At 43.4% G+C, this 13,997-nt stretch overlaps 1 protein-coding gene across 20 annotated transcripts in view; it reads right to left on the reverse strand.

The window, feature by feature from the left end:
- The window catches only part of PLCE1 (phospholipase C epsilon 1), a 311,578-nt gene that overhangs the window by 13,231 nt on the left and 284,350 nt on the right, over positions 1–13,997 (reverse strand). For all 20 annotated transcript variants that reach the window (XR_016222119.1, XR_016222118.1, XR_016222117.1 and 17 more), the window contains 2 exons: positions 12,988–13,116; positions 9,393–9,602 (listed from right to left, as the gene is read on the reverse strand). Coding sequence is in view for 16 of the 20 variants with exons in the window: in XM_051823420.3 (XP_051679380.3) it covers positions 9,393–9,602; positions 12,988–13,116 (339 nt within the window). In the remaining 4 variants the exon portion in view is untranslated. The remainder of the gene's footprint in view (positions 1–9,392; positions 9,603–12,987; positions 13,117–13,997) is intronic.

Below are 13,997 nucleotides of genomic sequence, written 5' to 3' on the forward strand. Positions count from 1 at the left end.
AGAATGTACAAGAAGCACACAGAACAGACATGACCAGAAAAGATATTCACCATAACACACTGCAGTCAAACTGTCCACAGTAAAGTATAAAGAAAAGATTATAAAACGAGCATGAGAGAAATGTCAGATTACTTTCAGAGGATTTCCAATTAGACTCACAGCCAACTTCTCATCAGAAACCCTATAGGCTAGAAGACAATGGCAAGATATAGTCCAAATCTTAAGAGGAAAAAAAAAAGAAACTCACCCAGAATAGTGTACCCTGCAAAGCTCTCATTTACAACTGAAGGTGAAATTAAGACCTTCCATATCAAACAGAAATCGAATTTGTCACCACTCGTCCATCCTTACTAAAGGAGCTAAAGGATGTGCTACACACAGAAACACAGAAAGCAAGCCATCATCATAAAAAAAGGTAAAGATAAAATCCTCCAGTGAAAGTACAAAAGAAATCCAAATTGAATGACAGGAATATTCACAGAAAAATGGCAGGGCCAAGTAGTTACATTGAATGTAAATGGCCTCAACCGTCCTGTTAAAAGATACAGACTGGGGACTGGCACTGTGGCGTAGCGGGTAAAGCTGCTGCCTGCAGTGCTGGCATCCCATATGAGCACTGGTTTGAGTCCTGGCTGCTCCATTTCTGATCCAGCTCTCTGCTATGCCCTGGGAAAGCAGTAAAGGATGACCCAAGTCCTTGGGCCCCCAAACCCACGTGGGAGATCTGGAAGAAGCTCCTGGCTCCTGGCTCCTGGCTTTGGATTGGCACAGCTCTGGCCGTGTGGTCCATTTTGGGGGGTGAACCAGCAGGTGGAAGATTTCTCTCTCTCTCCCTCCCTCCCGCCCTTTTTTCCTCCCTCCCTCTCTGCCTCTGCTTCTCTGTAACTCTCTATCTTTCAAATAAATAAATAAATATAAAAAAAAAAAAAACAAAGAAAGCTACAGACTGGCCATATGGATTAAAAAATCAGACCCATCTATTTGCTGCCTACAAGAAACATACCTCACCAACAAAGATACACATAGACTGAAGTAAAAGGCTGGAAAAAGATAGTCCATGCTAACAGAAAGAAACAAAAGGGCAGGTGTAGCCATTCTAATATCAGAAAAAATAGACTTTAATACAAAAACTGTTAAAAGAGACAGAGAAGGACACTACATAATAATTAAGGGATCAATACAACAGGAAGACATGACTAATAAAATTATATGTACCAAATTACAGGGCACCTGACTATTTAAAAGAACTATTAACGGATCTAAAGGGAGACATAGACTCCAATACAATAGTAATGGGGGACTTCAACACCCCACTTTCATCAATGGATAAATGAACCAGACAGAAAATCAACAAAGAAACAACAGAGCTAATCGACACTATGGACCAAATGAACCTAATGATATCTACCTAACTTTTCACCCCACAGTTGCAGAATACACATTCTTCTCAGCAGTGGCTGGAACTTTCTCTAGGATAGACCATATACTAGGCCATAAAGCAAGTCTCAACAACTTAAAAAAAATCAAAATTATAATACCATGCACCTTCTCTGATCACAATGGATTAAAGCTCAAACCAACAACTCAGGAATTTCAAGAACATACACAAACACATGGAGACTGAACAACATGCTCTTAAATGAACAGTGATAGAAATTGAAAGAGAAATCAAAATATTTCTGGAAACAAATGAAGATGACAATACATATCAAAACTTATGGGATACAGCAAAAGCAGTGTTAAGAGAGAAGTTTATAGCAATTAGTGTCTACATCAAGAAACTGGAAAGACATCAAATAAATGAGCTGACAGTGAATGTCAAGGACCCAGAAACACACACACACACACACACACACACACACACACACGAAACAAAACCCCAAATTAGGAGGAGGAAAGAAGTAATTATAATTAGAGAAAAGGGGCTGGCACTGTGTCTTAGTGAGTAAAGCTGACACCTTCGGTGCCAGCATCCCATATGGGTGCTGCGGTTCAAGTCCTGGCTGCTCCACTTCTGATCCAGCTCTCTGCTAAGGCCTGGGAAAGCAGTGGAAGATGGCCCAGGCCTTTGGACCCCTGCAATGACGTGGGAGACCTAGAGGAAACTCCTGGCTCCTGGCTTTGGATTGGCCCAGCTCTAGCCATTGCAGCCATTTGGGGAGTGAACCAGTGGATGGGAAGACACTTCTCTCTCTGCCGCTGCCTCTCTGTAACTCTTTCAAGTAAAATAAATAAATCTTAAAAAAATTAGAGAAGAAATAAACAAAATTGAAACAAAACAATACAAAAGATCAATGAAATGAAGAGCTTGAAAACAATCCCAGAAGCACAAAGCCAAAATTAACAAGTGGAATTACATCAAACTGAGAAGTTTCTTCACTGAAAAAAAAAAAATACACAGCAAAGTGAAGAGGCAATCGACAGAATAGGAGAAAATAATTGCAAACTATGCAACTGATAAAGGATTAATTTCCAGAATATATGAAGCACTCAAGAAAACAACAACAAAACAACCAACCTAGTCAAGAAATGGGCAAAGTACCTGAACAGACATTTTTCAGGAGAGGAAATTCAAATGGCTAATAGACACATGAAAAAATGCACAGGATTCCTAGCCATAAGGGAAATGCAAATCAAAACCACAATGAGGTTTCGCCTCACCTCTGTTAGAATGGCTAACATGGCTAATGGTTGTTAGATTTCATACAGAAATCAACAAACAACAAATGCTGGCAAGGGTGTGGGGATAGGCCGGCACCATGGCTCACTTAGCTAATCCTCCACCTGTAGTGCTGGCACCCCAGGTTCTAGTCCCGGTTGGGTTGCCGGATTCTGTCCCGGTTGCTCCTCTTCCAGTCCAGCTCTCTGTTGTGGCCTGGAAAGGCAGTGGAGGATGGCCCAAGTGCTTGGGCCCTGCCCCTGCATGGGAGACCAGGAGGAAGCACGTGGCTCCTGGCTTTGGATCGGCATGGCGCGCCAGCCATAGCGGCCATTTGGGGGGTGAACCAATGGAAGAAAGAGCTTTCTCTCTCTCTCTCTAACTCTGCCTGTCAAAAAAAAAAAAAAAAAAAAAAAAAAAAAAAAAAAAAGGTGTGGGGATAAGGAAATCCTAATCCACTGTTGGTGGGAATGTAAACTAGTGCACCCGCTGTGGAAGACAGTATGGAGATTTCTCAGAAAGCTGAATGTAGACCTACCATATGACCCAGCCATCCCACTCCTGGGAATTTATCCAAAGGTAATGAAATCGACATATAAAAGAGTTATCTGTACCCTCATGTTCATTTCAGTTCAATTTACAATAGCTAAGATAGGAATCAAAGCCAGATGTCCATCAACTGAAGACTGGATAAAGAAATTACAGATAAAGAAAATACACTATGGAACACTACACAGCAGTAAAAAAAAAAAAAATGAAATCCTGTCATTTGCAACAAAATGGATGCAACTGAAAACCATTATACCTAGTGAAATAGCCCATCACAAAAAGACAAATATCCTGTGGTTCATCTGATCTGTGGTAACTAATGGAGTACTTAAAATGTAATCTACAGGAGTGAAACTGACACCTTGAAATACAATGATTTTGAAAAGCCCTTGCCTTGACTGTCAAGGAACAATGTTTTTCTTGTTTGTTTGTTTTTGTTCTCTTTTTCTTTTTTCCTCATTCTATTTGGTGAACTCAGTGTAGGTTTAATCTTATGAGTATAAAATCAATTGGAAATTGATCTCTGTAAAAATAAGAATGGGAAAGGAAGGAGGGGGGAGGAGGAAGAAAGGTAGAAGTATGGGCAGAAGGGGGGAACAAATCACCATGTTCACAAATTTGTATATATTAAATGGTGAAGTAGTATTCTTTAAGCAAAATTAAAAAACACCCACACAATGGAATAATACTGAACCTTAAAAGGCTGCAGTCTTGTCATTTACAACAATGTGGATGGAACTGGATGGAACTGTGTGAAGTGAAATAAGCCAAGCACAGAAAGATAAGTGCCAGATGATTTCACTCATATGTTAAATCTGAAAATATTACTATCACAGAAATTAATCGTATTAAAATATTCCAAATATACAGGAAAATATAAATGTTTGTATTGGGGGAAGGAATGAGAAAACACAGGTCCAAAGATAAAAAGTGGAAGATACACAGGATGAATAAATCTGAAGAGCTAATGTATGATGTGAAGATTGTACTTAATAAAAATTGTGTTAAATACTTAGATTTTAACTTCTATTGTCACAAAAATAATTATGTGAGGTGATATATTGTAATCTGTTTCATTATAGAAACAATTTTACTTCCTATAAGTATCCCATAAAATTTACTTTTTATAAAAATTCAGGCATTCCAAGTGGTGGCTTATTTATTTGAAAGACAGAGATACAGAGAGAGACAGAGCCAGAGGGAGAGAGGTCTTCCATTCCGTTGGTTCACTCCCCAAATGACCACAATCAGCTGAGCTGATCCAAAGCCAGAGCCAGGAGTTTCTTCTGGGTCTCCCATGTGGGTGCAGGGTCCCAAGGACGTGGGCCATCTTCTGCTGCTTTCCCATGCCAGAGCAGAGAGCTGGATCAGAAAAGGAGCAGCTGGGACTTGAACCAGCACCCATATGGTATGCCAGTGCTGTGGGCTTTAACCCTCTGTGCCACAGTGCTGGCCCCATTGTCACATTTTTGATATGAGTCTTCTGATAGTTTTTTTGAGCAGTAAAGCAGTTTCTATTACAGGTTACACAAATTAGGACAGTGAGATTTACATAAGTTAGATGACCTGTTCAGTGTTATCTAATTTGTTGCAAGGCCCAAGTTTGTCTAGTTTCAAATCCAATAGCAATTAGAGGAGGGCACACTCACCACAGATGTGGTATCTGGGAGCCAGCATTGTGGTGCAGTGGGTTAGGTTACTGCCTGAAATGCCAGCATTTCATATGGGTCCTGGTTCGAGTCCTGGCTGCTCCACTTCTAATCCAATTACCTGCTAATGTGCCTGGGAGAGCAATGGAGGACAGCCTAAGTGTTTGGACTCCTGCCACCCATGTGGGAAACCTACATGAAGCTCCTGGTTCTGACCTGGCCCAGCTCTTGCTGTTGAGGCCATTTGGGGAGTGCACCAGAAGACAGAAATTGTTTCTCCCACTCTTTCTGTAACTCTGCTTTTCAAATAAGTAAGAAAATATTTTTTTAAAGATTTATTTATTTTTTGAAAGATAGAGTTACAGAGAGGCAGGGAGAGAGAGGGAGAAGGAGAGAGAGAGAGAGAGAGAAAAGGAGGAGGAGGAGGGGGAGGGGAGGTGGAGGGGAAGGAGAAGGTGGGGGAGGGAGGGAGGGAGGGGACAGACTTCCATCCAGAAGAAGAAGGAGGAGGAGGAGGAGGGAGGGAGGGAGGGGACAGACTTCCATCCGCTGGTTCACTCCCCACATGGCCACAATAGCCACAGCTGGGCTGATCTGAAGCCAGGAGCCAGGAGCTTCTTTGCAATCTCCCACATGGGTGCAGTGGCCCAAGAACTTGGGTCATCTTCTTCTGCTTCCCCAGGCCATAGCAGAAGGCTGGATCGGAAGAGGAGCAGCCAGGACTTGAACAAACACCCATATGAGATGCTGGCACTGCAGGCAGCGGCTTGAGCCGCTATGCCACAGTGCCGGCCCCAATAAGAAAATCTTTAAAAAAGGAGGGGGGGAATACCTGACAGCACAGGAAACAAGGAAATGATAAAAGGCAAGCAGGAGACATCATAGATCACAGACAATTTGGAGACTTTGTATATGGCTAAACTGCTTGTTTATTTCACTGGTACCACAGAATAAATTAAATGGAAATACTTACAACCCAAAATCTATCATCTATGATATGCCATCTTGCTTTCAATAATTGCTAAATTCATTTACCCAAGTGGTAGATATTTATTGGTATCACTATGCACCAGGTAAGCTTACATACACTAAATGTCATTTGTTCTCTTTTTGAGATATATTTAATCATTTAAAAAATTTCCCATTAATGGAGCAGGGATTTCAAAAGTATTTTTTTGCATTAAAATAAACTTACCATTTAATTCATCTTGCCACACAATTTATGAAATATCTTCATATATTTAAGTTGCGTATGGGTACCCTATGGGTACCCTAACCTCCATAGTAGCTTGCTCCCTCCCTCCCTTCCTTTTTTCCTTTTCCCCTTCCTTCCTTTCTTTGAAAGAGGGGGGAGAGAGGAAGAGGGAGAGAAAGAGAGAGAGCGAGCCAGCGAGAGAGATATCATCTGGTTCATTCCCCAGATGCCTGCAACACGTGGGCTAGGCTAGGTCAGCCAGGAGCCAAGAACTCATTCTGGGTCCCCCACATGGGCCACGGGGATTTAAGTACCTGCTACTTTCTAGAGTACACATTAGCAGGAAGTTAGAATTGGAAGTGGTGCCAGGACTTAACCCCAGGCACTCTGATCTGGGACACAAACATCCCACATGGAGGCTAAACCACTGCACCGAACACTCCTGGACCCAGTCCTTCTAATCATGAAGTGAAGTCCCACGAGTGTTCTCAGTACCCCCCATCTCTCCTGCTCTCTGCCTCTCGCTGCCTCCCATGGTGCTGGGTGTACATAATCCACACAGACTGACACAACTCAAGCCCAGATAGCACGAGATGGGTATGGTAGAAGGAACAGTGACCCAGAAGCTTTGAGACTTCAGTTCTTTCTACTTCTGATCCTGTCATGATTTAAAGTTTTTGGATCTCGGTTGTGTAAAATGGTTTCCATTATATCACTAGATCACTCAAGACAGTGGCAGTTTGAAAGCTCAGTGCTGTAAGGAGTGATGCAAATACATGGTTTGAAAAATGTATACTTGGCACCACATGGTACTCCTATATCCCATATTGGACTTCCTGAGTTCAAATCTCAGCTCTGCTTCTTTTTTCTTATAGAAAGCTTTTATTTAATAAATATAAATTTCTTAAGTACAAAAAAAAAGAGAAAAATGTACTTATTCACTGATGTTGTAACTCAAGGATATTTTAGTGGCTGCTGTTTAATGAGAAAAAGACAATTAGAAATGGGCAAAACATTTAAGAGAGAATTTGAAGATGTGTTCCATCAACAGAAGCCAACCAATTTGGAATCAACAGAGCACTGGCTGCATCCCTTCATTCATCTGAGTGATCCTGGGCATTTAGCACATGTGAACATATACTTTCACTAATTCTGACCAAAGCTGATAGACTTTTCTGGCTTTGTGTGAAGTTATGGGATATTTTCAAAGAAATATTATTGGTTTGCTTACCAGCACAGAACCTTTTACAGGTAGAGTATCCTTTACCTGAAATAGTTGGGGCCAGAAATGTTTCAGGCTTCAGTTTTTTGGGGGAGAGTTTAGAATGTTTGCGTAGACTTTACTGGTTGAGTGTCTTTAATCAAAAATCCAAAATCCAAAGCCTTTTGAGCATGATGTTGATGCTTAAAGTTTCAGATTAGGGCTGGTGTTGTGGCACAGCAGGTTAAGGCACTGCTTTTGATGCTGGCATCCTATACTGGAGTGCTGGTTTGAGTCCCAGCTGCTCTTACAATCTAGTTCCCAGCTAATGCACTTGCCAAGGGAGTAGATGATCGCTTGAGTACCTGGGCCCCTGCCACCCATTTGGGAAAACTGGATGGAGTGCTGGGCTCCTGGCTTCAGTCTGGCCTAGCCCTGACTTGTGGCCATTTAAGGAATGAACCAGTGGATGGAAGTTTCTCTCTGTTTCCCCACTCTCCCTGTAACTCTGTCTTTCAAATCAGTCAATGTTTTTTAAAGGAGGGGGGCAGTATTGTGGCACGGCAGGTTAAGCTGCTGCTTGTAATGCCGGCACCCCATATCAGAGTGCTGGTTTGAGTCCCAGCTACTCTGCTTCTGATCTAGCTTCCTGCTAGTGTGCTTGGGAGGGAAGCAAAGATGGTTCAAGTGCTTGGGTTCCTGCCACCCACATGGGAGATATCTGGGTTTAGTTTCTGGTTCCTGGCTTCATCCTGGCCCAGATCTGGTTGTTGTGGCCATTTGGGGAGGGAACCATGGATAGAAGATCCCCCTACCCCCACCCTCATTGCTCTGCTTTTCAAATAAATTAATCTTTAAAATTTAAAGTTTTGCAGTTTGGAGCATTTCAGATTTTGTATTTCACATTAGGGATACTCAACTTGTATGACCTGGGGCCAGTATTGCTGATACAGCAGATTAAATGACCTCCTGTGACACAAAACATCCCAGGAGTACTGGTTCAAGTCCTGGCTGCTCCATTTGCAATCTAGCTCCCTACTAATGTACCTGGGAAGGCAGTAGAAGATGGCCTAAGAAGTTGGACCCCTGCCACCCATGTGAAAGATCTGGATGGAGTTCCCGGATCCTCACTTTGGCCTGGCTCAGCTCCACCAGTCGTGACTACTTGGGTAGTGACCCAGCGGGTTGAAGATCTCCCTCTCCCTGTAGCTCTGCCTTTCAAATAAATAATATAAATCTTAAAACAACAACAACACTGTATGAGCTAAAACTTTAGCAGGCACTAATAGGAAGGCCACCAACCCACAGCTGTACAATACCTACAGGCTTTGTAGTACACAGTACAGTAGTTCCCCCTTTATCTGCATTTTTATTTTCTACAGTTGCTACTGTCAATCATGGTTCAAAAATATTAAATGGAAAATTCCAGAAATAAGCAATTCATAAGGCTCCATTCTGAATAGCCTGCTCTGTTCCAGAATGTCCATAACTAACCACCTGCCCATTTGTCACTTTAAGTAGCTGAGTTAGTTATCAGATCAACAGTCAGGGTTATGGCAGTATTTTATATAGGGTTCTGTGCTGTCTGTGCTTTCTTTTTTTAAAAAAGATTATTTATTGGAAAAGGTTACAGATAGAGAAGGAGAGACAGAGAGGTCTTCCATCTGCTGGTTCACTCTCCAAGAGGCCTTGATGGACAACGCTGAACCAGCCTGAAGCCAGGAGCCAGGAGCCAGGAGCTACTTCCAGGGCTCCTGCATGGATGTGAGGGGTCCAAGTACTTGGCCATTTTCCACTGCTTTCCTAGGCACATTAGCAGAGAGCTAGACTGAAAGTGGAGGAGTTGGGACTCAAACCCATATGAGATGCTGGTGTTGTAGGCAGCAGCTTAAGCCACTGGGCCACAGTGCCAGCTCCTGCTTCCTTTGTTTTATAAGGGATTTTTAAAGACTGGATGTTAACTAGAAATACAATTCTGAATATGTGTAGAAGAATACAATCATTTCTCTACATTTACTTAAGGTTAGTGTAAACCAAGTTGTAATTAGAAGAAACGCTGAACTTGAGGGTGGTGGCAAGCAGGGAGATGGTTACTGACACTGAGCTCTTCTAGTGTAGGCTATTCCTGGACACACTTACTTCCTGCTGAGTTTTGAAGACGATCCTGCCCACATAGCCTTCTTCTGGGAACCAGCTGCTCAGGATCTGCAGGATCTCTTCTTCTGGGCCAATGGCTCTCTGGAAAGGCTGCTTCCTGCACTCATTCTTTTCTTTAGATATAAAATACTTCTCTTCCATCAAAAAATAGTCTGTGGCAACAGGTTTGGTGTCATGGTCCATTTTCAGAATCTAAAAGAAAGAACAAAGGCAAATTTTGGCACACCTCTGAAAAGTGAAGAAAAACCTTGAAAACAAAACAAGTCTGTTTTCGTGGTGTTCAGATAGGTTTGCTGTGCAATTTACGAGTGCATTTTCCTCTGGAGGGATGCATCACTCTGCTGGGAAGATCTAAGAGTTGTTTCAAGTCCAAGAAGGATTGTTCACGTCCACCTGGGCAATAGCACACTTTATTCATAATCCCTGGACAGCGTAACTATGTTTCCCACTGCTGGAATAAGAACTGACTGAATCAAAAACTGTAGATTTTGCAGTCCACAAACTTAGCCCTTTGTAATCTCCCAGCACAGGACCAAGGGTAAAGAACCTAGCCCAACTTTTACTAAAATAATTGTTTTCTCATGTTGGAAATAATCATCTTCTCAAGGCAGGTTCACAGGGCTAAATTCTCATCTGATCCAAGTTCATGGGAATTTCCTTTCAATAAACTCTTGACAGTATGCTTAGAGGGTTCTTTCTCCCTCTTTCCTCCTCTTCCTCCTCTTCCTTCCTTCCTGATTTATTCATTTATTTAGAAAGTAAGAGCTACGGTGGGGGGAGAGACAGACAGATCCTTCATCCACTGGTTCACTCCCCAGATGGCTGCAACTGCTGGGGCTGGACCAGGCCAAAGCCTGGAGCCAGGAACCTCATCTGAGACTCTCACCTGAGGCAGGGGCCCAAACACGTGGGCCATCTCCCGCTGCTTCTCCTAGGCGATCATCAGGGAGCTAGATTGAAAGTGGAGCAGCTGGGACACATACCAGTACCCATATGGGATGCGGGTGTCACAGGTGGCAACTTTACCTGCTATGCCACGATGCCAGCCCCAAGAGTTCTTTGTTAATTAATAACCCCTGTGCAGTCAAACAGAAAGGCTGTGGAGACTGCAGCTGGGCTGACCTGAGTCTGAGGTTTGCCTTTAACACTTATGGGCTGTGAGGCATGGCATAAGATACTTAACCCCTTGGAGACTCGATTTTCCCACCTATAAAATGGGAAATAGTAACTATAATAGTCTCTTAATTTTCTTTTGTTTTGTGGTTGGGGCATAAAGTCTGGCATGGGTATATTATGAGAAATCAATAAATACTAGCACCATCCCAGGTACTTTTTACTGTGTTCTTTCTCACTCCTATTGCACAGATTTCTGATAACAGACTGAACTTGGGAGTGAACGTCAGTGGCGTTGAGGAAGCTCTCACTTCCTGTGAGAAGTGGCTGAGTGCTGAGAGGAAGCTGCCACCACCTGGTCTAGATGAAGCAAAGGCCCTTCTCTCTAGGCCCCAGCAAGGATGCAATGGCCAGAGTCAACACTGTGGCCTCTCGCTGGAGCCAGAGCAGAAAGGAATGTGCTGAGGAGGCGGGCAGACCCTGCTCCTTCCAGCCCAGCCTCTGGTCTGTAATGGAGGCCATTCTAAGCTTTGACTACAGGGGCCAAGACAAAGGGATTACTACATCATTGCTGCTATGGGAAAATTCAGGACCTGACGTTTTTAGGCGGCCATTGGCCTGTCCCCTCCATGAGGGGGCGAGCATCACCCCTTCCTCAGGCCTGCTTTATATCCATGTGCTTATTTGCAAGAGGTGACAAAAAAGCAATGGGTTGCTTCTTGCAGGTGGCCCATGGAATGGTTTCCTTGTCCCTCCACAGTCTCAAGTGCTTTATGGGAGTGCACACTGAAGTTCACAGGATGACGGATTCCAAGCAAAACCCAAAACCCTTGACAACAGCTGCCACTTGATAAACTATGAAATTTGACATCTAAACTTATTTCCTAGGATTCTATTTAAACCCTATATAAAGTTGTGGGCAACATATTGCTGGTCTGCAGAAATACACTCTCTCAAGGGACACAACCATTTATTAACACTTTTTAATGTAAGGTTTTTCAGTAGTTTTTTCTTTTTAAAGATTTATTTGTTTGAAAGAGTAAGAAAGGGGAGGAAGAGGGAGAGGGGAGGGGGGGAGGGGAGAGCAGAGAGCGGAGAGTGGAGAGTGGAGAGGGGAGAGGGGAGAAGGGAGAGGAAGAGAGAGAGAGAGAAGTCTTCCACCTGCTGGTTCTACCATCCGGTTCACCAGATGGCTGCAATGGCCAGGGCTTACCCAGGCACTTCTTCTAGGTCTCCAGGGTAGCAGGGGCTCAAGCACTTGAGCCATCTTCTGCTGCTTTTCCCAGGCCATTAGCAGGGAGCTAGATTGGAAGTGGAGCAGCTGGGACTCAAACCGTCCCCTGTATGGGATGCAGGTGCTACTGGCAGTGGCTTTACCAGCTATGCTACAGTGCTGGCCCCTCAATAGGCTTTTTTTTCTCTCTTTTTTTTTTTTCAATAGGCTTTTGATCCCCTGTGACCGTCCATTCATTACACGATTGCAGCTACATTTCAGCCTAACTTCTAAGGGAGCTCAAGGGTCACTCCACTTGGTCATTGTTCCCCTTGGTCTACTCCAAGAAGGAGAAGGAATTCTGAAATGAATTAAGGATAACATAGTCTGCAGAGGTAGTAGGCCACTGTGTCAAGCACAGTTCGAGCTTCTGGTGTGGACAGAAAAGGGACTACATACAGGCCCTGCCTTGCCCTCCCTCCTCTGGGTGCTGCTCTGCCTTGCTGACTCATACTCCAAGTCATTGCATGGATCACAATACTGCCTACCGAAGATCACAGAGATCCCTAAGGGGATCCACAGCTGATGTGGCACAGCATGAGAGCCCTCAGGAGGTTCAGCTACAGAGTCTTGGGTAATAAGCTGGCATTCTCTTGTTCTAGGCTCTCCATTCTTCCTTGTAGCACCAGGAAGGTGACTCAAGGGTCAAGGTCAAGTGCCAGGGGAAGGAGGCTGCTGGCTGTTCAACATGCAAAGGCAGGCCTTAGGCAGGAGGGGCTGGAGATATCTTCTCGGCCCCTGTGGACCACGCTAATGCTCTTAGAGTTTGATCCAGCTCCTAGGATGGCACGTAGATTTCATTCAGCTAACTGCAACTCTGACTGATGAGTAAGTTCTGAATGAGGAAGGAAGATGAGGCCCGTGTGCCAGCACAGAGGGAAAAGCACACAGGGTTGCAGGGCCATTCATTCTGGTCTCCCCCCTTCTACATCCCAGTGTTTTATGTGGCTGAAGAATTGTTAAAGTTTTTTTCTTTGGTCTAGGTAGCCTGTTTAGTGGTACAAAGATCCCTCAGAACATTTTTAGAGTGCATCTCAATATTAAGATATTTACAAAAAATTCAAAGGCATATCATGAACATCTATGAATTAATGCACGTGTGTGTTTAAACACACACATACATGTTTATATATACACACACCACATACATACAATAGTGGATTCTCCCCACCATGGGCTCAGTGGACTCACTTGCTGGAGAAGCTGTTTTGCCTTGGTGCCTCCATTTATAGTAAAAACCACAAAGGGCTCTGGGCCTGGGACCCCATGTACCGTGACTCTGTGAGTCTGCAAACATTTTCTTTCTTCTGTGTTAAACATCTGTCAAAGAAAATCACAAGGTTTCTCATTCATTCTAAAAAAATATGGTATCTCTAGGCTATATTCAATACAGAAATGCTTATGCTTAGAAGTATATACAGAATATGTAAATACAAAAGACAAGAACGCCTTCACAACCTGAGGCATCTCAAGAGGTAGAGGAAGCAATGGTACATCTTCCTCAAGAGCCTGTTGAGGGTTTTCGGCAGCACACCACCAAAGTATGAATTTATTTTAAATCACAGTGTCTCTTTCTATTTTACTTAGAGACAGATATTATCTGAAAGGCAGGATAGTCTTTGTCCATGGCCTGACATTCCACAGTATCTACTGACTTTCATTTCCCTGGAGTGCATTGGGCATAGGAAGATGCTAAGTGCTCCACCTTTGGAGAACTTACTGTCTAGGAACATAAATAATATTACAAAAACTATGTCTGTAAGAGTATGGTAGGTGTATAACTTACAACTTTTGAGCATTTTGTGGATGAGGGTACTACAAAAAGTTCATGGGGGTGGCTATTTGGCATAGTGGTTAAGATGCCACTGGAGTACCTGCAAACCACATCATAGTGCCTGGGTTAGAATCCCAGCTCTGCTCCTGATCCCACCTGCTGCTGTGTACTCTTGGAGGCAGGGTGATGGCTCTGGTGGTTGGGTTCCTGCCCTGGATTGAGTTCCTGGCTCCTGACTTTGGCTGTTGTGGGTGTTTAGGGACTAAACCAGTGAATGGGAGATGGAGCTTTGTCTCTGTCTCTGTGTCTCTCTCTCAGCCTTTCAAATAAAATAGTTTTAAAAAGGAAAATGTGTTTTGATGTAAAGACTTTTAAACCCCATATTCAATTTCTCATAACATTTTCCATGAACTCTAAAAATATATTA

Source organism: Oryctolagus cuniculus, chromosome 15 (genome assembly GCF_051225735.1).
Source record: "Oryctolagus cuniculus isolate XC-2025 breed Fujian yellow rabbit chromosome 15, ASM5122573v1, whole genome shotgun sequence".
In the NCBI taxonomy this organism is placed as follows: domain Eukaryota; kingdom Metazoa; phylum Chordata; class Mammalia; order Lagomorpha; family Leporidae; genus Oryctolagus; species Oryctolagus cuniculus.